Source organism: Gymnoscopelus microlampas (genome assembly GCF_963454915.1).
Source record: "Gymnoscopelus microlampas genome assembly, chromosome: 7".
Lineage (NCBI taxonomy): Eukaryota > Metazoa > Chordata > Actinopteri > Myctophiformes > Myctophidae > Gymnoscopelus > Gymnoscopelus microlampas.
In genome coordinates, this window is record NC_139944.1 from 29483176 (window position 1) to 29506897 (window position 23722).

General features: G+C 43.2%; 1 protein-coding gene across 4 annotated transcripts in view; it reads left to right on the forward strand.

The window, feature by feature from the left end:
• The window catches only part of LOC311049616 (receptor-type tyrosine-protein phosphatase gamma-like), a 396229-nt gene that overhangs the window by 355097 nt on the left and 17410 nt on the right, over positions 1-23722 (forward strand). For all 4 annotated transcript variants that reach the window (XM_084063299.1, XM_084063300.1, XM_084063301.1 and 1 more), the window contains exons 14-20: positions 4167-4258; positions 12566-12657; positions 17963-18059; positions 19146-19228; positions 19661-19795; positions 21780-21914; positions 22198-22373. In XM_084063299.1, the coding sequence (XP_083919425.1) occupies positions 4167-4258; positions 12566-12657; positions 17963-18059; positions 19146-19228; positions 19661-19795; positions 21780-21914; positions 22198-22373 (810 nt within the window). The remainder of the gene's footprint in view (positions 1-4166; positions 4259-12565; positions 12658-17962; positions 18060-19145; positions 19229-19660; positions 19796-21779; positions 21915-22197; positions 22374-23722) is intronic.

Genomic DNA, 23722 nt, shown 5'->3' on the forward strand with positions numbered 1-23722 from the left:
AATACATCTGGCCTTGAACTTCTTGATTGTGCCTTTTAGTTGCAATCGAGGATAAAACACAATAAAGTCCATATTTATTTCCGTTGTGGTCCTCTCACAAACAATCAAAAAGGTGACAACCTACGTGTGTGGCAGTCATAGCTATAATAAATAATTGAATAAGAATGGCTTCTCTTTTAAACTTTGAGTCAGGCACTGGAAAATTTAAACATTTATTTAATTAGCATTGATTAACTATATTGTCTTTTCGATCAGCTATCAACATTAATAATAATAATAATGATAATAATATAGCAGTATAGATAGAGGATGAGAGATGCAATTTTTGAATAAATGCTGTAGTGAAATTGTGAGGTGCTGGAAACCTCAGACTTTGACATTTCTGAAGTGACTTTAGAAACCTGATATAAACCCTAACATCCCTAAAAAAGTGTTCATATGACCTTGAGAACGTAAACAGCATATTTTTTAAAAGGTTTAAATGAACAGTCCTCAGTAGAACTAGCATACTGTATTTTCACAATATTATGCCTAATTTCATCATTTCAATAGCAATTTACAATTTAGGCTTTTAGCAGACGCTTTCATCCAAAGTGACTTACAAGTGCAAGATCAGAGTAAATGGCATGAACCCACAGGAAATAGTCACACAAGTACAAAGAGAACATTGCAGAAATGAGGAATACAGGCAGGGGCGCAGCTATGTGTGGGCTTGGGTGGGCCATGGCCATAGCCCACCCAATCGATTTTGCCCAAAAAAATAACATAACCCTAAACTAACCCTAACCCTAAAACCGAAATAAAGTAACAAAAAAAGAAAAAAAAAGTAGCAAAATCCGCCAAAAAAACGAAAAGCGCGCCCACCCGCTCCCGTCTAGGCCCAGCCTGTACTAGCGTTCTGGCTGCGCCACTGCCAACGAAAATCTGCGTTTTCCATACCTTTCAACTAGACACAAAATATTTGTTTTCAGTCTGATGGAGCCCCCGACAGAGAGTAAAACCAGGTAGTTGAGATACAGGCTTTTCTCTCAATCGATTAACAAGGAAGCGAATGGAGGAGGAAATCTATGGGATCACGTGATCTCCTGGATCTGTGTGTCTGAGGATTAAATGGTCACTCATGTGTCAGCGAGCAGCGCCATCTAGTGGAAAAAACACTGAAAACACGTCAAACCCGTCAATGGCAGTTAATGAGTTAAAAAAGGTGACAAGGAGGACTTCTCCGCAACTTTTCATCATGATTGGTGTTGAATCCTCTTTTTTCCACATTTGAAGTTGGATAATTTCTTGTTAGTGGAATTCACTTTTCCGTGGGTTAAAGTGCATCTTCAGTTGTGGCTGCAGCAACACGCCTAGACCGACGATTACGTATTACAAAAGTCACCGTCGCCGACATCAATAGGAATGAAATGGCAAGACCGGCAGTAACACGTCCAATAATAATAATAATAGCCATGGCGGTACTTCCTTTGTGGAGGAACGGGTTGTGGCAGGGATCACTCTGCTCCTCACTGACTAGGTTCTTCATTTCACAAAAGTATTCATGAACCCTCCTCCCTTGGCGATTGTTGGTGATATACCAGTGTGTAGGCTTCTGTCCAGAGTCAAACACCATCCATTTCCCTCCATCTTCCCTCCAGATCCAGCGATAGGTGACCAAACCTGAATCTTTAATGTCCCCTTGACAGATGAGTGTGCACCTGCGATAGTAGGGTGAACAATCCAGTGGCTGGATAGCCACCAATGGCTTTGGGACTTTCTTAATCACTTCAACATTGTATGTCTTGCTCTGCAGTCGCCCGTTTACCTCCATAGAATAGACTCCACTGTCTTCGATGGTCATATTTTTGATTACCAACTTTCCAGTTTCTTTATTCAATTCGGTGCGTTCTTTGTATGTCCCATAGTAATCCACATGAGGCCCATAGTTCTCATCCCATTCTGCCACCTTACTGGGGCCATGTTTCCATAGGATGCCAGTGATGTCTTGAGTAATAGATGTATTATCCGGATGCAATTCAAGGCTCCAATCCAGCGGTATGGATTTCACATCTTGCTGGGCTGCTGCCAGGCTGAGTCCAGCCGCTGCCAGCAGACACGCGCACCACGGAGCCTTCATATTGATGATGATACCTCCTCCTCCAGCTTCACGGATCACAACCTCTGGAATCCGCTGGAATCTGTGCTAGTCTGTTTAGCTTAGTATGGCTAATAGTTCCTACAAAAGGTCTGGACATCGCTGTGGTGGAGAACGAGCACTTTATTCTAATTACAACGAGAGACATCATACACAGCTGTTCAATGATAGTTTAACGGCCTGGACCGCTGGCGTAGCGGTCCCGAAGGCCTTTGCTGCAATTCACTCCCCATCTCTCTCCTCATTTCCTGTCAGAATATTATCCTATCAATACAAAAAAGCCCAAAAAATTATCTTAAAAAAAAGATAGTTTAACCAGTTTTCCCATTAACTGTACCACTTCTTTCTCTAACGTGACTTCTCCTCTCTGACTGCATGACTGTATGACTAATGTTCTCACTACACTGTAATCTGCGCATTACTGTAGTCCGTGGCAGCCGCGTTACCGTAACGCATTGTGAGCTTGTAGATCTGCTATTTTTGGCACAGGACCCCGTTGTACGACTAAGTATAAATCAGGCATTAGTTGGAGATTAACACGTTTGTCGGCTGTTAACACACAACACGTCTAGACTACAACCCCTCCCACTCACTAAGATCACTAAGATCAGCTAACACAGGAAGGCTGTTCAAGCCTTCCTTAAAATACCCTGGACAACACTCTGCACGTCCCAGACTCTTCTCCCTCCTGGCTCCCAAACTGTGGAATAAACTCCCCATTGCAGTCAGAACTGCAGACTTTACTCCTAATTTTCCGCTAAAGTGAATACTCACCTCTTCAAACTGCACCTCACCCCCTGCACTCCTCTCTCCTTGTATCCCCTTCTTGTCACCTTTTTTCAATAGATTCTATTTTACTATGCACATACTGTATATGTTGGTCACTTGTTCTCATGTTTTTGTTCTTTAGAATTGGTTTTCTTGACCAAGTGTTAAGTACGTTTTATTTTTATTTTTTACAAAGCATGTTGTTTAGACAGATACTAGGTTAATTGTTTACCTGGTAGACTAGTTTCTTTGAGGCACTACATTGTTCTTCAGCACTATGCTTGTGTGACTATTTGCCCTGTTATTTGTTGACTAGAGTCCATGCTTACTTTGCTTATTCTGATCTCGTACTTCTAAGTCGCTCTGCATAAGAGCATCTGCTAAATACAGTACCTAAATTGTAAACAGTCATTTAGTCCGTACTGCTCTAAACTAAGCTGGAGAGCTGTCTTCACTGGGAGAATTGATTCAAGTCTCTTATAAGTCTCTTATAAGAGCTTCTAATGCCAATACGTATAATACAAACGTTTTACTTCCATGGCTCCTTCGAGAGGTGACAGAAATGCAAGCTGTACTGCAGTGCACACATGTCCACATGCACCTGCACGCATGACTGACATCCTTGCGCTTGCTCTCTTTTGATCCAGCTTGGGTTTTGACTGCTTTTTGAGAGTGGCGACAAGCAACAGTAGTTTGATGATCAGTGGAATTTAATTATAACTCCAAACTGTCTCCTCACTACCCCAGCAACCTTCACTTCAAACATGTTGGATGTGAATTCACCAGACATTTCAGTCACATTAGTGATGTGTGTGTGCACGTGTGCTTGCTAATACACTACGTACCTTCTTACACCTACACTTACTGCATTTGACAGAAGATATCTAATATTTAAAACACAAAACACACCGTGTGTGTGTGTGTGTGTGTGTGTGTGTGTGTGTGTGTGTGTGTGTGTGTGTGTGTGTGTGTGTGTGTGTGTGTGTGTGTGTGTGTGTGTGTGTGTGTGTGTGTGTGTGTGTGTGTGTGTGTGTGTGTGTGTGTGTGTGCGCGTGTATGTGTGAGGAGTACAAAGTACATGTTAATAGTGACAGTCTCTATCTTGTCTCTCTCTCTCTATTATTATTATTGTTTCTTTATTGCAAATTATTTTCCCTATGTTGCTGCAATGCCAATGACCCGAAACCCAATTTTCTTCCTCAAGGACTGTACACAAGAATTTAAAATGTTGAATGTATTTCTCTGTCCACCCCTCTCGCAGGCGCTGTTTTCAGACGGCACACTTCTATGTGGAGGATAGCAGTTCACCCAGAGTGGTGCCCAATGAGAGCATCCCTGTCATCCCTATCCCAGGTAAGGACCAATCACAGTCCGCCTTTCATTCTGCCTTGTACACAGCAAAATCCTCTTTGTTCATTTAACTCTGAGAGTGTGAAAATAGACCCAAAATGGATCCTTACAGGGATTCTAATGGTGTGCGTTCATATTTTGGTGTTGATTTGTTTGTTTGTTTGTTTGTTTGTTTGTTTCTTTTCTTCCTGTTTTCATTTTCATTTTGTCATGCGAGAGTGTTTCCACACAGTTCTACTGTACTGTAGGTGGTGGTCTTCTTGGAGGGTCATTGGTCAGTGTTATTCTTACCCAGGGGTCAGAGTTCAACAGGTTATCTGGTTGCACTGATAGCCAAAGGGTCACACAGACGCATCAATAATCTACACCATGGAGAGAGACAGACACACGCACGCACGCACGCACGCACGCACGCACGCACGCACGCACGCACGCACGCACGCACGCACGCACGCACGCACGCACGCACGCACGCACGCACGCACACACACACACACACACATGCCCACGCTCTCTCTCTCTCTCTCTCTCTCTCTCTCTCACTCACTCACTCACTCACTCACTCACTCACTCACTCACTCACTCACTCACTCACTCACTCACTCACTCACTCACTCACTCACTCACTCACTCACTCACACACACACACACACACACACACACACACACACAACACGTGAGTGTAGAAGCCTTTGCACGTGTTTCTAGGGGTGCTGGGAATCCATAGTAGAGTGTGTTGAGAGAACATGATTTGAGGACACACACAGACACAAAATGCATGAGGTGTCATAGACACTGATCCTCTCCTGCCTGTCCAGCGTTCGTTTTGTGCTGAAATGAAGTAGAGTTGTGGCCCAAAACACTTCACGTCAATTAGAGCTCGGCACAATTCCACAATGGCCCTCCATCCACCCCACGACACCAGTGCCAATTGACCCAGTGCGGCAGAGCAACCAATCACCAGGCACCAAGAGCAACACTTACAAAATCTAAATGAGGGGGTGGAGAAGGCTAAAGTGAAATATTGTGTGTGCGTGCGCATGCGTGCCCGCGTGTGTGTGAATGGGGGGGTTTGAACCCACGCAGTTGTGTGTCCAAGCCATGCTGCTTTTCTTTTATTCAGTTGAAATTCGAAATGCATTTTAGGCTGGAATTTACAGTAATTTTGTGGAAGGTATTTGTGCTTTTTTGGGGGGGGTACCACAGTGGAGAGACACAGGAGGAAAGAAAGGGTAGACTAGAGACAGCTAGGTCACGAGCCAAATTCAATCCCTCAACGTTGCTGCTTGTTCTGTGCCTGTGGGGGTACATGTACTCACTTGATGAGCCACAAGGACACCCGTAAGCCTGATACTTCAGTGTACTGTGGTGTTGCGTGCTCACAACGCATCGCGTCGCATTGTGAGCTTGTTGATCTCCTACTTTCAGCACACAACACAAACCCGCAACAAAGTATAAAGCAAGCTCTACAGTCTCTGCACATTTTAATCACAATTTCTCTGTTTTGAGACACTGGGGACGTAGTACCCCCCAGCTCCCCATCACATCGAGTCTGTTTGCATGCACACAGCACGCTGTGGGATCTGGTGTGTCTCTGTTAAGGCCTCTCGGGTACCACTGTGAAAACTGGATCCGTTAGCCAACAGTACTGTACTGCTAATGAGCTTCTCTGGGGAGTAGAAGCGAATGTGACCTTCTGTTCTGTACCAGAAATCAGTCAGATGTTGCTAAAGCTCATTTGGAGAAATACAACTGTTTCAAGGTTTTCATCGCATTAATTCCTTTTAATTTTTGTGCACCACTGAAGTGAAAAATGAAGCTTTGAGACTTGAAAATGCACAGTGATGCGTGCATTACATGTGATGCGTGTTATAAGAGAATGGTTCGGAGAGGTTGCTAACAAGTTTGTCAACAAACTTTGTGTCTTTTTCTATTTTAACTGGCTTAAAAACACTATTGATGAGTCTCCTGAGGATGAAACAGAAAGCATTGTCTGAGAATGAGTAGAACGCTGATCAAGACATCAGATCATCATGAGAATCTCATTACTCCTGCTGTGCATTTACTGTAACTGAAACTTGCACAGTAAAATCCCTAGTGTTCATTTAATCAGTGGTTCCCAAACACTGGGATTTTTATGGGTCGCAATAGAATTATTTCAAAACATAAAAAAAATTATAATAATCAAAATAAATGAAAAAATATAATGAAAATAGCAGATCTTTGAGCTTTGAGCGGCTATTTTCACTATTAAATAGGGCTTAAATTCATCATTTTCTTTTATTTGGGTCAGGGGAATACACCAATCTTTCTTGTGCTAAAAGGTTTTTTACACTCTCATGCTCAATTCATATTCCGTCGTACTATGGAGTCACCCATTGGAGACAGCAGATCTACAAGCTCACAGCATGTTACATTGCGACCAGTTGTGGCTATTTTCATGACTTCATTGTATGACGAAGAATAAATCAGACTTGTGTCTCCACACAGACTCAAAAAGCAAATCCCTTCTGGGCAGCAGCAGTGAGATCCATTGCATTTGGGTGATGAGGTGGCAGTGCACCATATGCTACTTGTGTTAATTGTCCCGACAAGTCCAGGCCCAGAGCTTAACATGACCTCTAATCCTCTTTGAGGTCTCCTGCTGGATTAAAACCTGTATGGGAAGCCAGTTACCAGAGACTACAGCACGCACTCACACACACACACACACACACGCACACGCACACGCACACGCACACACGCACACACACACGCACACGCACACGCACACACACACACACAATCAAAAGATAATCATTCCGGTGATGTTTGCACCGAAAGGGATCTATGATATCAAATCAAAGAAAAAGGTCCTGCACACTGTCTGGAACTTGCAAAAAGGATGCTCTTCATTAAATCGACGTTTCGGCCGTTAGACCTTCATCAGGACAAACATCTTTCTTTGATTTGGTATCAAAGATCCCTTTCTGAACATTTGGATATCCCTGGTTGTCCTACGCACCTGTCACTAACCTTTGAGGTGTGCATCGGCCTTCTTTTAAAAGGTGATCCTTGCACCAAAATATCAGTTCCAATTAGATTAGATTCTCCAATGAGGCCGCTCCATGATTTCCAGCCCTCCCTGTTTAATAGCTGCCCGCCTGCTGTGCTGAGTGCACCAACTCAGATGATTTTGTCACATTTGCATACTTAAACACAGATTTTAGAATAGTGGAAAGTCTGGTGACACAAGGTTAGAGAGAGAGAGAGAGAGAGAGAGAGAGACAGAGTAGGGTGAGAAGGGTAGTCAGAGATGGGAAAGAAAGAAACGGAGCGAGGAAGAGATATAATTCAGTGTTCATATTTCATGAGGACTAAATTGTGGATGGCTGTGAGAGATGTTTTGGGCTGTTCCTGTCTCAGTGTGATGTGTTAACATCCTCCTCTCTAAAACAGGTCTTGTCATTCAGGCACTGTCAGCTGTTGGAGCTGTTGCCTAGCGCTTTGTGAACATTTGTACATAAGTGTTTGCTCGCTGAGCAGATGAAATGTCCCTCCTGTCTCGTCTTATCTCTCTAAAAGAGGCGTCAGTTGCTCCCATGAGGGCTGTTCCATTACGACTGAGTACTCATTGCGCTCATTAAACTGTACTTTATTTACTGCCACTGTAGGAGTAATAGTGGTGCTTGAAAGTTTGTGAACCCTTTAGAATGGTCGATACTTCTACATAAATTACCTAAAACGTCATCAGATTTTCACACAATTCCTTAAAGTTGATAAAGAGAACCGCTTAAACTCCACATGCTTTGTCGACTGGGGTCCCCCACAGGTCTGTACTTGGTCCCCTCCTTTTTTGCCTCCACACAAAATCTCTTCAATGAAAATAGCCGATCTACAAATTTACATTGCATTGCAACGCGTCATTGTAAGCTTGTAGATCAGCTATATTCTTATTTTCTGTGATCGCAAATAATTGCCTATTTTCGTGGAATGTTCGCCCATTATAACATGCCTAGAATAGGGATACTAGGGTTCAATGGTTAAAAAAAATACACAACAATATTATTTGATTACATGGTCAATTTATTGGCGAAAATTGTGCAATATTATATGTGTGACTGGCAAAAGTCTATGTGCCATTTCAGTAAAACTTTTGCTTTCAGATAGGTGCGACCCTCTTGTGCAGGAATAACTGCCAGTTAATATTTCCTAACTGTTGATCACTCCTTCATTTTAGCTCATTCCTCCGTACAGAACTTCAACTCTGGGATGTTGGTGGGTTTACTTAGCCTGGTTCAGTGGTCAGTGGTCAGTCTGATAATCAGGCTAGGGTTTACTCACATGCTGCTCTCTTCATGCCTTTCCATAACTATTGGATTAAGGTCAGGACTAGTTTGACTTGGGCCATTCAAAAACATGAACTCTATTCTGTTCTTTATTCAGTCATTGATGGTGTGGTGAGTAATGCTCCCCAAGTGGATTGAGTATCATGTGCAGCATTAGTGAATGGAGCCTCAGGCCTGACTCCTCCCCAACCACTTCCTTAATCAGGGTCAGATCATATAACTCACCTGTTTTTCCTCTGCTCACTGTTTTGGCTCCTGTCCTCTGTCTGGTGTTGGTGCTACAGGTATGTAGTTTAAATGCTCACAAGTCAGCTTTTTTAGACGGCATACTTTAGTTGACTGACGTTTGTTCTAGCTTTGCTTTGTTGGGGCATATTTGTGTGGTGGAATCCCATTGCGGTTCTGCCCACCTTTTTGTTTTGTTTTGTTAGCATGTGTTAATGTCTCATACCAGAGGTGGTGAGTAAGGTTGCAACATCAAAGTGTTTTTTTTGTCATTTTAGTATGCGGCATGGTGAGCCCTAGTAACTTCTGTTCTCTCTTATGGGTCCACCCGCTGCTGTTTGACTCATTGTTTTGTTTCAGTTTGTTATTTGACTGTATTCAGTGGCAGTGGTGTAAAGTAACTAAGTACATTTACATAAGTACAATTTTGACATATTTTTACCTACTTGAGTATTTCCAATTTGCAATACTTTAACTTCTACTCCACTACATTTCAAGGGCAAATATTGTACTTTTACTCCACTACAATTATTTGAAAACTTTACTAGTTACTTTGTAGATTTTGATTATTATTACAAAACATACATTAACCACCTCAGTCCTATATACTGTACATTTCAGCCATTTGAAAATAGCCGATCTACCATGCAACGCTTTGTGAGCTTGTAGATCTGCTATTTTCAAAGGATTTTATGGATTTTATGAATTTAATACATTTGAAAATGGGATATTCTGCGTAACGAGTACTTTTACTTTTGATACTTTAAGTACATTTTGATACCAATACTTTTGTACTTTTACTCCCAAGTAAAAACTCATTAAAAATGTAATTCTGGACTTTTACTTGTAACAGAGTATTTCTACACTGCAGTATTGATACTTTTACTTAAGTAAAACATTTGAGTACTTTTAAGTGCGCGCCGTATGATTTTAGATCTTATTACTAGAACATCTTATTACTGTTGCTAGATCTCACAAGTCTTTCTGGGAAAAAAAAACATTTTTTGTGTCAGAACGTTGATTGTGTAGCTTGTGAAGAATAGGACCAACATTTAGTTCAGTGACCATGGGGCAAAAAAAACGTTCACGTACACTTCTCCCACAGGAATTAATAGACTCACCACCTCCTCCTCTGCTAAAGGGGAAAGTACTTATGTCACACAGATACGGGAAGTAAAAGTGAGATGGGGCTGTGTTGCTTTTCTATTGTTTGTCTTGGACTGCATGTCCCAGTTTTTAGAAGGTGGTATACCCGTTTCCTGTTCCAGTTCATTTTCCCATACAGTAGCTTTGTTTGATTGTCTCGGCAGCAGATTTGAACTGGAAACACAGTTCCTCAATAAATAAATGACCCAAGTATAATTGTGGGTCTTTTTATGCCTTTATAGATAGGACAGTAGACTGACAGGAAATGGGGAGAGAGATGGGGAGTGACATGCAGTAACAGTCATCGGGAATGGGACTCGTCTCGAACCCGCGACACACTGTCAGGCATTGCAGCTGGCATCTTTAGGTCATATTTATACAGAACTGTAGAAAAGGGTTAACAAACTTTCAAGCACTTGGAGGCCTGGTTGAGTTTGAATAATTTGTACAATGCGTCACAATTTTAGTTTCTGGAGGAGGGTGGGGATTGATTAACCGGGAACCTTCTTATTCCCAGACAATTAACTCTACCTCCTGAGCCATGCAGCGGGCTCTAGTTTGAGGGTGATGATGTTAATATTTATTGGCAGCACAATTTATGAGTACGGATGTTTAACTCACAGTAGCCGAATTTGTACAGCTGGAGACGGTGAGCAGGGGAAAGTGCTTTTGGTTCACTTAATAATAGTCTATGACTTTTTTATAGGCTACTTATCACTTATTTACAGTGCTACTGCTACCCTAGTTTTGTATTTAATGTAAATGTCAAATATTACCATTTGTTTTCCCATTAGATTGTTTCCCGTACACACACACACACACACACACACACACACACACACACACACACACACACACACACACACACACACACACACACCCATATGTGTAGGTCCTGATCATACTCACTAGGCCTACTCGTACTTGCAGTAAAATATGATACGTTCTTAAAAAGAATGAACTGAAAATGTAATCATTAAAAGAATTGGTTGTAGAAATCGTATACAAATGTATGTATGAGAATACAGTTAATTATAATAGATAGAGAATGCACGTGTCCATTAATGCCTACTTTGTTCTGCTGACTGTTGGATGAGAGTGGAAACTGTACTTTTACAAGCACGTTGCAATATATGAGTTATTTGTGTGTGTCACATATAAGGCTATGTATAGATGTCCAAACAGTTCTCTGAGATGTTATAGATATCCATAAACTAATACACCTGTCTGTCCAACTCCATCATCTCCTCCTCCTGTACTGTAGCATTGAGACAGTTATTTTGTATTGAGCCATCTGTTTTTTTTTTCAATTATGTTTACAATCACCAATAAGCAAACTAATTTAACCAGCAAACTCCCACCAACAACTTATCTGATTGTGTCACCCACCTCATCCCTGACCCACAAAGCACTCACAATTATACGTGATTAGTACTACTGTGGAAAAGCATTCCCTCCTTGAGGGCAAAAAAAAAGTCTATCCTGGCCACAGAGCTCAGGGTGTATACTGGAATGAACCCCATGAGTTAATAAACCTTATACTATACTATTTCAACTATATCTATATCTATATATGTGCCAAAATCTATATCTTTGCCAAAATAGCCGATCTACAAGCTCACAATGCATTGCAAAGCAACGTGCTGTGAGCTTGTAGATCTTCTAGTTGAGGGTGCTGAGGTTCAAGTGGTTAAAAAAAGCAGGAGCTGCTGTTACCGTTGAAGAGACAAAATATCTTCGACGACCCCTTTTCTGTTGACAGTTTCACACGTGGACCAGTATGTCACGTGACGGATGACATTTTTCTCCCAGCTATCACAACCACAGACGTTTCTTGATCTTATCGAGAAATGAGATGTGTACAGCCTTGGTGTTCTCTGCAGATATTTTCCATGTTCTGAAAGGAAATGTCAGGCCATCTATATTATCACAGATGACATTATTCATGTAATTATTGGTGGCGACATGTGACGTTTGACTAATGTCAACGCTCAAATTTCAATTTGAGCGATCCTGCCAGTATCTGTGCAGGGGATGTGGCGGCACCCTAGCAATGATGTTTAATTTATAGAATTCTCACACAACATGGTGCGACGCCACAACTCATTGGCCATGGTTGTCATTGAATAATCGCCTGCTATTTGATTACAATCACCTCTCGATTGCCACCAAGATACTGTAGCAGCGATTCCATGAATTGGTTTCAGGCTTTTCACACACGGGTTCAATTGCTACTTTGATTGCTACAGGGGCAACCCAGCACGAGAACCACTGGTTGTTTTTAATTTAGCCAAACCCTAGGCACCTGCTGAGTATTTACCGCCCTCAAACCAGAGAACAGCACAGCTCTCATCAACACCCATTTATTTACTTTATCCTTATTTACCCAGGGCAGACTGCTCTGTTGCAGCTACGCCCTTCCGAACACTCATCCAATTACACATACAGCACTACAGTACACATCTGGGAGCTGTTCATTACAGCTACATTCTTTAATGGCTGAGCGGACAACGGTAGTTGCTGGAAGGGGGGCGAGTTAAGTACCTTGCTCAAGAGTACATTGCTGTTAGATTGATAGTGGCCTAACTGTGTTCTCTCTGCCTCTACACAGATGACATGGAGGCAATTCCAGTCAAACAGTTCATCAAACACATCTCTGAACTGTACTCCAACAACCAGCATGGCTTCTCAGACGATTTCGAGGTAAGTGGCTCTGTTTGACTTCTGTATGGCTGCTTTTATAGTATCGGCTTCTTGAATGCATTAGATTTGGTTCTTTACTATCCAAGCAGGCTGTTATTTATAATCTGGCTATTATCTTAACTATCCAACCTCATCAAGTTGATGGATAATGTCCTCACAAAAGCAGAACAGAATAACAGCTTGGTGATACTTTTGATGTGTGTGTGTGTGTGTGTGTGTGTGTGTGTGTGTGTGTGTGTGTGTGTGTGTGTGTGTGTGTGTGTGTGTGTGTGTGTGTGTGTGTGTGTGTGTGTGTGTGTGTGTGTGTGTGTGTGTGTGTGTGTGTGTGTGTGATGATTGCGCGTGTGTGCGCACGGATGTACTGCTCTAATGGCCATGCCAGATGGTGCTGGAGAGATCTTTGACTCATTTACATCACGTTTCTTCTGATCGTGCAGTGAGGAAACCCATAGTTAGTACATGGTACCTGTATGTACAAGCACACACTGTTTTATCAGATGCAGATTGCTAGGTCAAACCCATAGTGCATGGCCACATGTTCAAGCACACACTATTGTATAAAATGCTGGGGGCTAGGTTAAAACCATAGTACTGTACATGACTACATGAATGAACGAATGGTCTTAAGCCATGTACAGGTGTTAGTCACTTACAGCAAAATAAATGGCACAAAAACCACAGCTGGACCGAAAAGATGTAGGCTGAAACCATAGCTTATAATGCATACCCTGTTTACCTCAAATGATACATCCATGACAAACCATGACAAAACATCGATACAGACCAAAAAAATTACAAACGTTTTGGAAGTTTCTTATACTAGTAATAATAGTATATGAATTACACTTGGCACATGCAGTACAAGCACACAGATAGATACCTTTATTATCCCGTGGGGGAAATTCAGTCGCCCAGAGGCGGCACAGCAGTTAAGGTTACAGAGTTACAGGTAAAGGGTAAGGAAAATAAAAAAATACTGTCGTGTACAACAAGCAATACAAGGCCAAAAGAAAAACAAGAAACATCAACAATACAGAACAATACAACGGTAAACAGAAGTAAAACCTCTTACAACTGTCCTGCTCTATGCAGGAAAACAACAGTGTCTCGCCGTGTCCCGTCCTGCACTGTACAGGAAAAGCAACAACACAGGTTACAGTGTCACACACTATTATATCAGATGCCGAGGGCTAGGTTAAAACCATAATACTGTACATGGTACATGCTGAACAAGCACACAATGTTTTATCAGATGCTGAGGGCTAGGTTAGTGATAGCAGCCTTTCAAACAAATGAAAGAATGTGACTGAGCAGGTTGCGGCCAGCTGAGCTGATCCTGGGGCAGTCCCATGTTCACTGTGCTCTGTGTTGTTTTTAAATGCACTGAGCTTAACCACATGCAACCTTGTGTCCGTATTTTGGGTTGTATTAACAGGGAGAAATTATTTTGAAAAAATCATCAAATGTTAGCCAAAATTCATCAAATATTGTGAAAATAGCCAATCTACAGGCTCACATACCGCGTTCCATCACTCACGATGCAAGGTTAGCTTGTAGATCGGCTATTTCTGCTGCGCGACACCGTCATACGACAAAGTATAACATAGGGTTTAAGTGGTTAAAATGTGTCAGTGCCTCCAACTAACTTCCACCACATCCTTCTGTAGATACCACTATGAAAGCATTCCTCATATTGTACAGTATGTGCACAAACAGGTTTGGGGAGGCATCTTCATTCACTAAATGGCACTTACTGTAAATCGGAAATAAGAAAGTACAAACGTCCATAGATGGAGGGATGCCAAATAATATATAGTTACTGTTGCAAACAGTAACTATACTTGTCAGTATACTTGTCCGGGTCTATGGCTGCAGACCATAGACCCGGCCCACTCCACTGAGTGGACTGCTTCACGCTTCAGTCTGATAGTCAGGCTAAGATGTCAGAAGTAATGATATAAACACAAAAGCCTAGGATTCTCTATACTATAGAGTAAGTATGGGGATAGACACAAAGAGTGTGTCCCTGAGACGATGCACATCAACAGGCCCTGTATGAACATTTCCGCTTGCAGTCTAGCGCAGTGTTTCCAAAACATAGGTGTGTCGCACCATCACAGGCCTGTTTTAATGGTCTGCATGTAAATATCCTTTTTTGTTTGTTTGTTTTCAGAAGAAAAATAATATATCCCAAGATTTTTTACTGCGACGCATTGTGAACTTGTAGGGCTTAGGTAGGGCTTAGGTTCATAATGTATTTTGTGTACGCTTGGGTCCCAGGGAAACTTTTTCTGTTGGGTCTCCCCTGCACGTTTGGGAACCCCTGCGCTAGCAGGGGTTCATTAGCCTCTATGAATGACTTCTCGTTGCTGCCAGGCAGAAACCTCTTATCTCCATATTCCAATTTTTTTTTTTTTGTAAATGTATGCCCTCCTTGATCATACTACAGCGTCACACAAAAGTATCTAAAGTAGCAGATCTACAAGCTCGAAACTCGTTTCCCTCCTTCTCTGACCTCTCTGAATTCCTTCGCTGAAAGAGCAGAGAGGGGGAGGGGGGGAGTGTCCCTCTCTTCTTCTGAATTGAAATAACTCAGATCACTCAGATCACAGCCCCATCCACAACTCCAACGTTCCATCCAACACACACACACACACACACACACACACACACACACACACACACACACACACACACACACACACACACACACACACACACACACACACACACATACACACATAACACACACTTCCCACTTCTATCCTCATCTCCACTTGAACATCTCTGGATCCTGGCAGATGGTTTTGTCCAGCCGGGGGCCCCACACTGATGGGATCCAAGTCCTGTCAACTGAAGCCTTTGAGTGTTGGGGAGAAGCTGGGTGCGCTGTATGTCTGTGAACTATGGGCTGTGTAGTGTGTGTTGTGTACTGGGTGTTGTTTACTGTGTGTGGTCCTGCAGGGTTGTCAAACAGAAGAGATAGCTAGAGTGGTCAGTTGTGTGTGTGTGTGTGTGTGTGTGTGTGTGTGTGTGTGTGTGTGTGTGTGTGTGTGTGTGTGTGTGTGTGTGTGTGTGTGTGTGTGTGTGTGTGTGTGTGTGTGTGTGTGTGTGTGTGTGTGTGTGTGTGTGTGTGTGTGTGTGTGTGCGCACAGTACATGTGTTACATGTTTTGGCTTTAGAGCAAGACAGCTGACATGGTTGGCAGATGGAACCCAAAGTGTTCCCCCCCCAAAGACCCCATCCCTCCTTCTCTTCCCGTCATGCTATAAATTTGATCCCTCAACTGGTAACCCACCCAAACCCCCAGTATGCCATTTTAGTGTGTGCGCGCATATGCGTCTCAGGTGGTCGGCGTACCAGTCTCAGTTACACCACCCCCACCCCTATAACCTCTCCCCTCCACCATGCATGCTGACAACACACACACACACACACACACACACACACACACACACACACACACACACACACACACACACACACACGCACCCAATAACACCGATAGTTGCATGAAACGATTCCCAAAATAAAGGCATCCCAGTTGCCGGTTAGTATGACAAATCCACGTTTAATAGCGCCTAAAGTGGGGTGGCGGGAAGCCTGTAAAGCCCCTGGAGGAGTTGACAGCGAGGGGTCAGAGCCAAATGCAGTGTCTGTGTAATGTATGTGTTCCCCCACCCAGCACCAGGCCATGCTGAGCTAGCAGCCAACAGCTGGTTGCTTGGCAGCAACACCAGATATTTTAAGTTGACACACATCCGTTGTCTGGCCAGACCCAGGGAGGGGGCCCACTGTGAACCAGTTATAGTGGGACAGCGTGGAAAGCTTGGAGAAGTACACTTAGACCCAGTAGCTACAGGTTTTAAACATTCAAGAGGGTTCATTTGTCATTCACTTATTCGGGTCCAATCAGCGAAAAGTTGTAAATATACATACATATGGTAAGAATAAAGATGAGAATAGTAGAGGAGCAATAAGCTGTCCAATGTGTATAGTACATGGATTTATTGTATTGTATTATGTAGACCAGTGGCTCTCTACTGATTAGGATTCATTCAATAATTATAGTCTGTATGATGTCTGTCTAATAGCTATATCCAGCTCGGCATATAAGTGCCACGGCTTGAATAACTAAGATATGTGGTAAGCATTGGGAGCTGGTGGTAGGTTTGGCGCTCCACCTCAGCAATCTATCTCCCTGGTCCAGCACCTTGTAGGGGGATACACACCCTTGTTGCTTTGCTGATACCGAAAATAATCCACTTGGACATACTCACTTAATATCCATATGGATATTTAACATCCATAAGGATAGTGTATATACCTGCATTTATAGCTTGAGTGTAAGCTTGTAGAGGACAGCACAGGTACAGTAAGAGAGAGAGAGAGAGAGACTTTAGAAAGTCCCCTTACAAGTATAACAAAAGCAGGAACTATGGTATCAGGGAAGTATCCTGTTTAAAAAATAATACAACAAAAAACTAAAAACGAGATAAAAGATCATCAAAAGATTGTGTGTGTGTGTGTGTGTGTGTGTGTGTGTGTGTGTGTGTGTGTGTGTGTGTGTGTGTGTGTGTGTGTGTGTGTGTGTGTGTGTGTGTGTGTTTAGTCCCCCCACCCCCACAAATTAACATGTTACACCAACCATTAATATTTAACTAATATGTTTTTATACAGATGTTATTGAATATTGCTATTATTTTATTACACTGATATTAGGTTGGATTGTTATCTAACACATTCCACAGTGACTGGCGGTTGGTAAAAGAAAGACACTGTGAAGTACAGTGCATTGAAAGATCGCAGGATTGTCGATTCAAATCCCAGCTGGGTGGGAGAAAAGATGCTCCTGACCACAGTAGCCGCTCAGAGGCCAACTGTGGCTGCAGGTGTACTGGACAGATCACAGATCAAAGGTGTCTTTCAAGCAGTCTGAAGCGGTTGTTGTAAAAAAAAAGAGGATGCACGCCAAGTAAGGGGAAACAAAACAAAACCAGTCTATGCTCACAACACAGAACACCCTGGGAACTGTGATTTTCAATTGTCCTCCTTGCAACAGAATTATAGGATTTGCTGTCATATATGATATTCCGCTTTAAGTAACCACTTGAACCCCAGCATTTATATTCAGTGAGGAACATACGGCAGAAATATTGTTGGTGTAGCTGGAAAAAATCAGTCAAGTACAGTACAGTTGTAACTCAAGGTTCTCTAAGACTAGAGGGTTTAAGTGGTTAATTAAGTAGTCATGTATTCAAAAGTATTAAAATATGTGTGTGTGTGTGTGTGTGTGTGTCCTCAGGAGGTGCAGCGGTGCACGGCAGACATGAAGATCACATCAGAACACTCAAACCACCCTGACAACAAGCACAAGAACAGATACATCAACATAGTGGCCTGTGAGTACTCTAGCCCTCAACACTGTGAAGTCCACATTAAATATAGTTCACACACTTCAAAGTGTAAAGCATCTAGTGGCACGCTAGCTTGTTGGCCGGCTGCTCGGCAGTTGAGTCTAAAGCTTAATTTATGCTTTGGCAACAGAGCGTTGTGTGACGTGATGCTCGACAGAAATAACGTATATTTATGGCATGGCTCCTAGGGACCGAGCCGTCAAGTAGCAAGAGTACATCTGTGTGTGTGTGTGTGTGTGTGTGTGTGTGTGTGTATTTTTTACTTTGCCCGGAGAGCTAATCTTGCAAATCGCTGTACTGATCAGGGCCAAAGGAAGTAATTCCCAGCATTGTTTTCCACATATGTTTTTTGTATTTTTAAATATTTAACTTTTATCCACATGGTAGCCACACAGTTATTAGACTCCATCTTGTTAAACTGAAAGAAAAAAAAGCATTGATGCGTAGCATGTTGCCCAGGCAAAAACCAGGCTTGAGGGTCATGTCAGTAGTATGACAAAGGCCAAGTTTCCATGCTATTAGTGGCATGGATTCAGTTAGACCCTGGCAGGAGAGGCATGTGCAGCAAACACACACTGTATACAGTAGCTAGGGTTAGTTTACCTATTTCATATGACAGCAGAACCTGAAGGAACATCAATTAGCATATTAACTCCAATTTTCACAAGCAAATGAAAACAAACAAACGCATGCACGCACGCACACACGCACGGGAAGAGAGATATGTGATTCCATGTATTTCACATGGATCTTTTAAAGAATATACATTTAGTTTGAAAATATATACATTTTTAGATACATTTTTGCCTGCACCAAGGAGGTTATTATTCATCTTCCGTCTCTTTGTTTATTTGTCTGTCTGTTACCAACACATCTCTGTTGGTGGGGTTACTATAAAACGTGTGTCTGTGTGTGTGTGTGTGTGTGTGTGTGTGTGTGTGTGTGTGTGTGTGTGTGTGTGTGTGTGTGTGTGTGTGTGTGTGTGTGTGTGTGTGTGTGTGTGTGTGTGTGTGTGTGTGTGTGTGTGTGTGTGTGTGTGTGTGTGTGTGTGTGTGTGTGTTGCTCCACCAGATGACCACAGCAGAGTGAAGCTTCGTCCCCTGGCTGGGAAGGACTCCAAACATTCAGATTACATTAATGCCAACTATGTTGATGTGAGTGGACCCTTTGGAAGATGTTAACTCTATTATTGTGTGTGCATGCGTCTGTGTTTTTGCTACAAGATATTAGTGCAGAAAACTTCCAGTGAGAATCATTGAGTTGATTAGCCGGCTTAATCCAGGACCAATCAGTGAACTATGAGGAGTGGTAAGTGGTTCTCAAAGTGGAGTCCAGGGACCCTCTGGGTTCCTTGAGAGGGTTCCAAAGTGGAACCTTACAGGTCCATTTGGTTCCATTTGTACAATCTCAGAGTTTTGAGGGTCTTTGAAATTGAAAAGTTTGAGTTTTGTTTTGAAAACTAGGAACATGGCTGTTCTTGTTAAAGGCTGATTGTCTCTACTCCTCTGCATACATATGTTTGTATTTGATTTATTTCTGTGCATATAAAAATATCACTGACTCTCTCTCCCCCTTTCATTTTTCAGGGTTATAATAAGCCCAAGGCTTATATCGCCGCCCAAGGTCCTCTCAAATCCACCTTTGAAGACTTCTGGCGGATGGTGTGGGAGCAGAACACTTGCATTATCGTTATGATAACCAACCTAGTGGAGAAAGGCAGAGTATGTACACACAGTCACACACACACACACACACACACACACACACACACACACACACACACACACACACACACACACACACACACACACACACACACACACACACACACACACACACACACACACACACACACACACACTCCTCCTCCTTGGCAGTCCATCGTTGTCGAAGATGACGTAGCTTCCTTGCGTTGTGATGAGTTTGTCAGTGGTTATCTTTGCTGGCGACGATGCCACTGTAGATGACTATGAAGCCCGATTCTGGAACCACATATCCTACCACAGGCAGGACATGCGAGGCCTGGGTCAGGAGGCTGAGATGGTACTGGGTCAGCAGGAAGGTGTCTTTGCTGGCGCCGCGCCGTCCTTTGCTGGGTGCGTTTCTCCTCAAGGTGTGTGACCCCTTCGAAGCATAAAGAGCGCCAGAGTGGCCGATAAGCTGCAGCTGACTCCAAATCGTTGGGCTTGATGTTGCACCTCTTTAAAGTCTGTTTTAGTTGATCTTTGTACCGCAGCTTTGGACCACCGGGCTTCCTGCTGGCTGACAAGATCTGTCCATAAAGCACCTGACGGGGCAAACGGCATCCAGGCATCCGGATGACGTGGCCGACCCACCGGAGTTGCCTCCGTGCTATGGTTGCCTCAATGCTGATGGAATCAGTGCGTTGTAGAATGTCAGTGTGAGGGACACGGTCCTGCCAGGTGATGCCAAGGATGCGTTGGAGGCATCTAATGTTAAATGCATCAAGGCGTCTGATGTGACGCCGATAGACAGCCCAGGCTTCTGACCCATATAGCAGTGTAGACACGCACACTGCCCTGTAGACTGCCACTTTTGTTGGTGTTCTTAGGTGGTTGTTTTCAAACACACGAGAGCGCAGTCTGCCAAAGGCATAGGAGGCTTGGTTGATACGGGCCTGGATATCATCGTCAATTTGGCAGGAGGGTGTCAATATGCTGCCGAGGTAGCTGAACTGCTGGACAACCTTGAGGGGAGTGCCGCTGATGTTGAACACGGGGGGTGGAGATTTTTCTGGTGCCATGATCTCTGTTTTGTGGATGTTGATCACAAGACCTAGTGAGTGGTAAACAGAGGACATGGTGTCCAGGGCACGTTGCATGGCAGCTGGGCTGTGGGCCAGAAGAGCACAATCATCTGCATACTGTAGCTCGTAGATGTTGCTGACCAGGGTCTTAGTCTTGGCTTGAAGGCGTCTGATGTTAAACAAGCTCCCATCAAGACGGAACTGTATTTTCACACCACCATCTTCCTGGATGGACTTGTGGAAGAGGAGTGTAGCTGCCGTCAGGAATAGATTGAATATCACAGGGGCCAGTACACAACCCTGCTTCACCCCGACTTTCACAGGGAATGGGGGAGATTGTTGGCCACCAACAAGTACAGATGCATGCATGCCACTGTGGAACTGCTTGAGGATGCTGAGAAATTTTGGGGGGACGCCAAACTTCTGCAGTATAGTCCAAAGGATTTCCCGGTCCACTGTATCAAAGGCCTTAGTGAGGTCAATGAAGGTGATGTAGAGGTCCTTGTTTTGCTCCCTGCATTTCTCCTGGACTTGACGCGCAGCGAAGATCATGTCCAGAGTGCTTCGGTTATTTCTGAAACCGCACTGTGTCTCTGGGAGGATGTCCTCTGTAATGTGCGTTGTCAGGCGAAACAGCATTATCTTCGCAAGAATCTTGCCAGCAACAGAGAGCAGAGAGATGCCACGGCTGTTGCCACAGAGTGACTTGTCTCCCTTCCTTTTGTAAATGGTGACAATGTTGCTGTCTTTCCATTCCTGAGGAATTGTCTCATTATGCCAGGTGTTGCAGATGAGATGGTATAGCTGTCACACACACACGCATATAATTACACACGCATATAATTACACAATGTCATACTAATCACAGTCTTGTGCCGTGTGGTAACATACAGTAACGCAGCACTGTACTAATCTGATTTTGTGTGGGTCACCTGCAGAGAAAATGTGATCAGTACTGGCCCACGGAAAACAGTGAGGAATACGGCAACCTTGTGGTCACACTGAGAAGCACCAAAGTGCACGCCTGCTACACCCTCCGTCGCTTCACGCTGCGCAACACCAAAGTCAAAAAGGTAAGACAGGAAGGGCCTCCATTCTGACCAAATATGAACATCTATACAGTAGATAGCATGTTAATGTATGACACCCATAACATGTTTATAAGATGTTTGTTTTTGTCAATGGGTTTGTTTACAAGTAGCCTATCTGTCTTTTGCTGTCTTTGTCTTTTCTGGCCCCTGTGGATGCTCCCACTTCATATTTCTTCACCAACTCGACTTACACCTGTTCCCTCACCATCTATCTACTTCACTTCCTTCACACTATCTGTTCCCTCACCTCCTTCGCTCCATCCAGGGGTCCAAGAGCAACCCTAAGGGCCGTGCCCAGAGTGAGCGGACAGTACTGCAGTACCACTACACCCAGTGGCCTGACATGGGCGTCCCAGAGTACACCCTGCCTGTCCTCACCTTTGTCCGCAGGTCGTCAGCTGCCCAGACTCCTGATATGGGCCCCATGCTGGTCCATTGCAGGTGAGGCCTCTCCGCTGGTACGCTTTAACATATTGGGGCCCTATTTTGGAGAAACGGGTGAACCAGTGACAAGTGCAGTCAATGGGGCTTAGCAATGAACTTTTTATATTTTCGGGACAAGAGCAGGGCATCATGGACAATCAAATGACAGTACCTTTAAGAGCAGTGAATGTGTACGGCTTGTGAAGCAGTTTCAAAGTTAAACTTTTCAGGCATAACATACATTCAGTGGGTTTATATGATTTTAGAGACCTATATCTGGGTGTGCCCCTGCCAACAGATATTGTATAGAGTTCAGACAGTATACACTATATGTTATGTTTTAGTGTCTGACTGCACTTCACCTCATGCTGTAGGACAGTCTGACTTGTGGACTGTACAGTGTGGTTAGTGACTCGGCATATGCAAGCGTGCAATTTCTATTACTACGTTTTCATAAACGCACAACGTGGAGCAGTTGAAAACAAATTATATACCTAGAGTAAGTGCCTGTTACTGTACTCTTTCCCAATTTACAGCTGTGTACTGGTACAAATCTGTCAGCAATGCTGAACCAAACCATGGTTGCCAGCTTGTATTTAACCCATTCAATCCGGGAACGCATCTGTGTCATTTTAGATTTTATCTATAACCATTATTTTATACTTTGACTATTCAAAAATAGCTGATATACAATCTCATAGTGCGGCACCTACAGTATGAGCTTTTTTGAAAAATCGTGAAAATGTGTGCAAATCTTTGAATATATGTATAAGTTTTTTTAGAAAACTTTTGGGATTTAGAAGACATTTGTAGAATCCATAGAAGCAAATATTTGAGTTGAAATGTTTGCTTAAAAAAAAAAAAATCTAATATTTGCACACATTTTCACGATTTTTCAAAAATAGCAGATCTGCAAGCTCATGGCGCGGCACTCAGTGCATGATCTGCTATTTTTGAATAGCCAAAGAAATCTTAAAATGATATGCGTTCCCGGATTGAATGGGTTAAGGGCACTTTACTGCAAGACAGCCTGGGAAATAACGGGTAATTGTCCAGTGTGGGTAGCCCCCTGGGGAGTGAGTGTGAGGCTCTTTGCTATCATCTGTACCGCAATGATAGATAATCATCTGAGACAATCTGAGACATCTCCTCGCCTGGTTTGAAGCCACACAAATACACGTACAATGCTGTACAGTAGGCGAGCGTAACACCACTCTCCCTCGCTCATTACCTCCATTTTCACCACCACACACAGGGATATTCCTGCTCATTACTCAGCTAGCAAACCAGACACAGGCGTGTGCACTCTTGTACTCCTGTCTTTGTGAGGGCCAATTACCAGTTACTTGTTTTTTTATTGTGATATC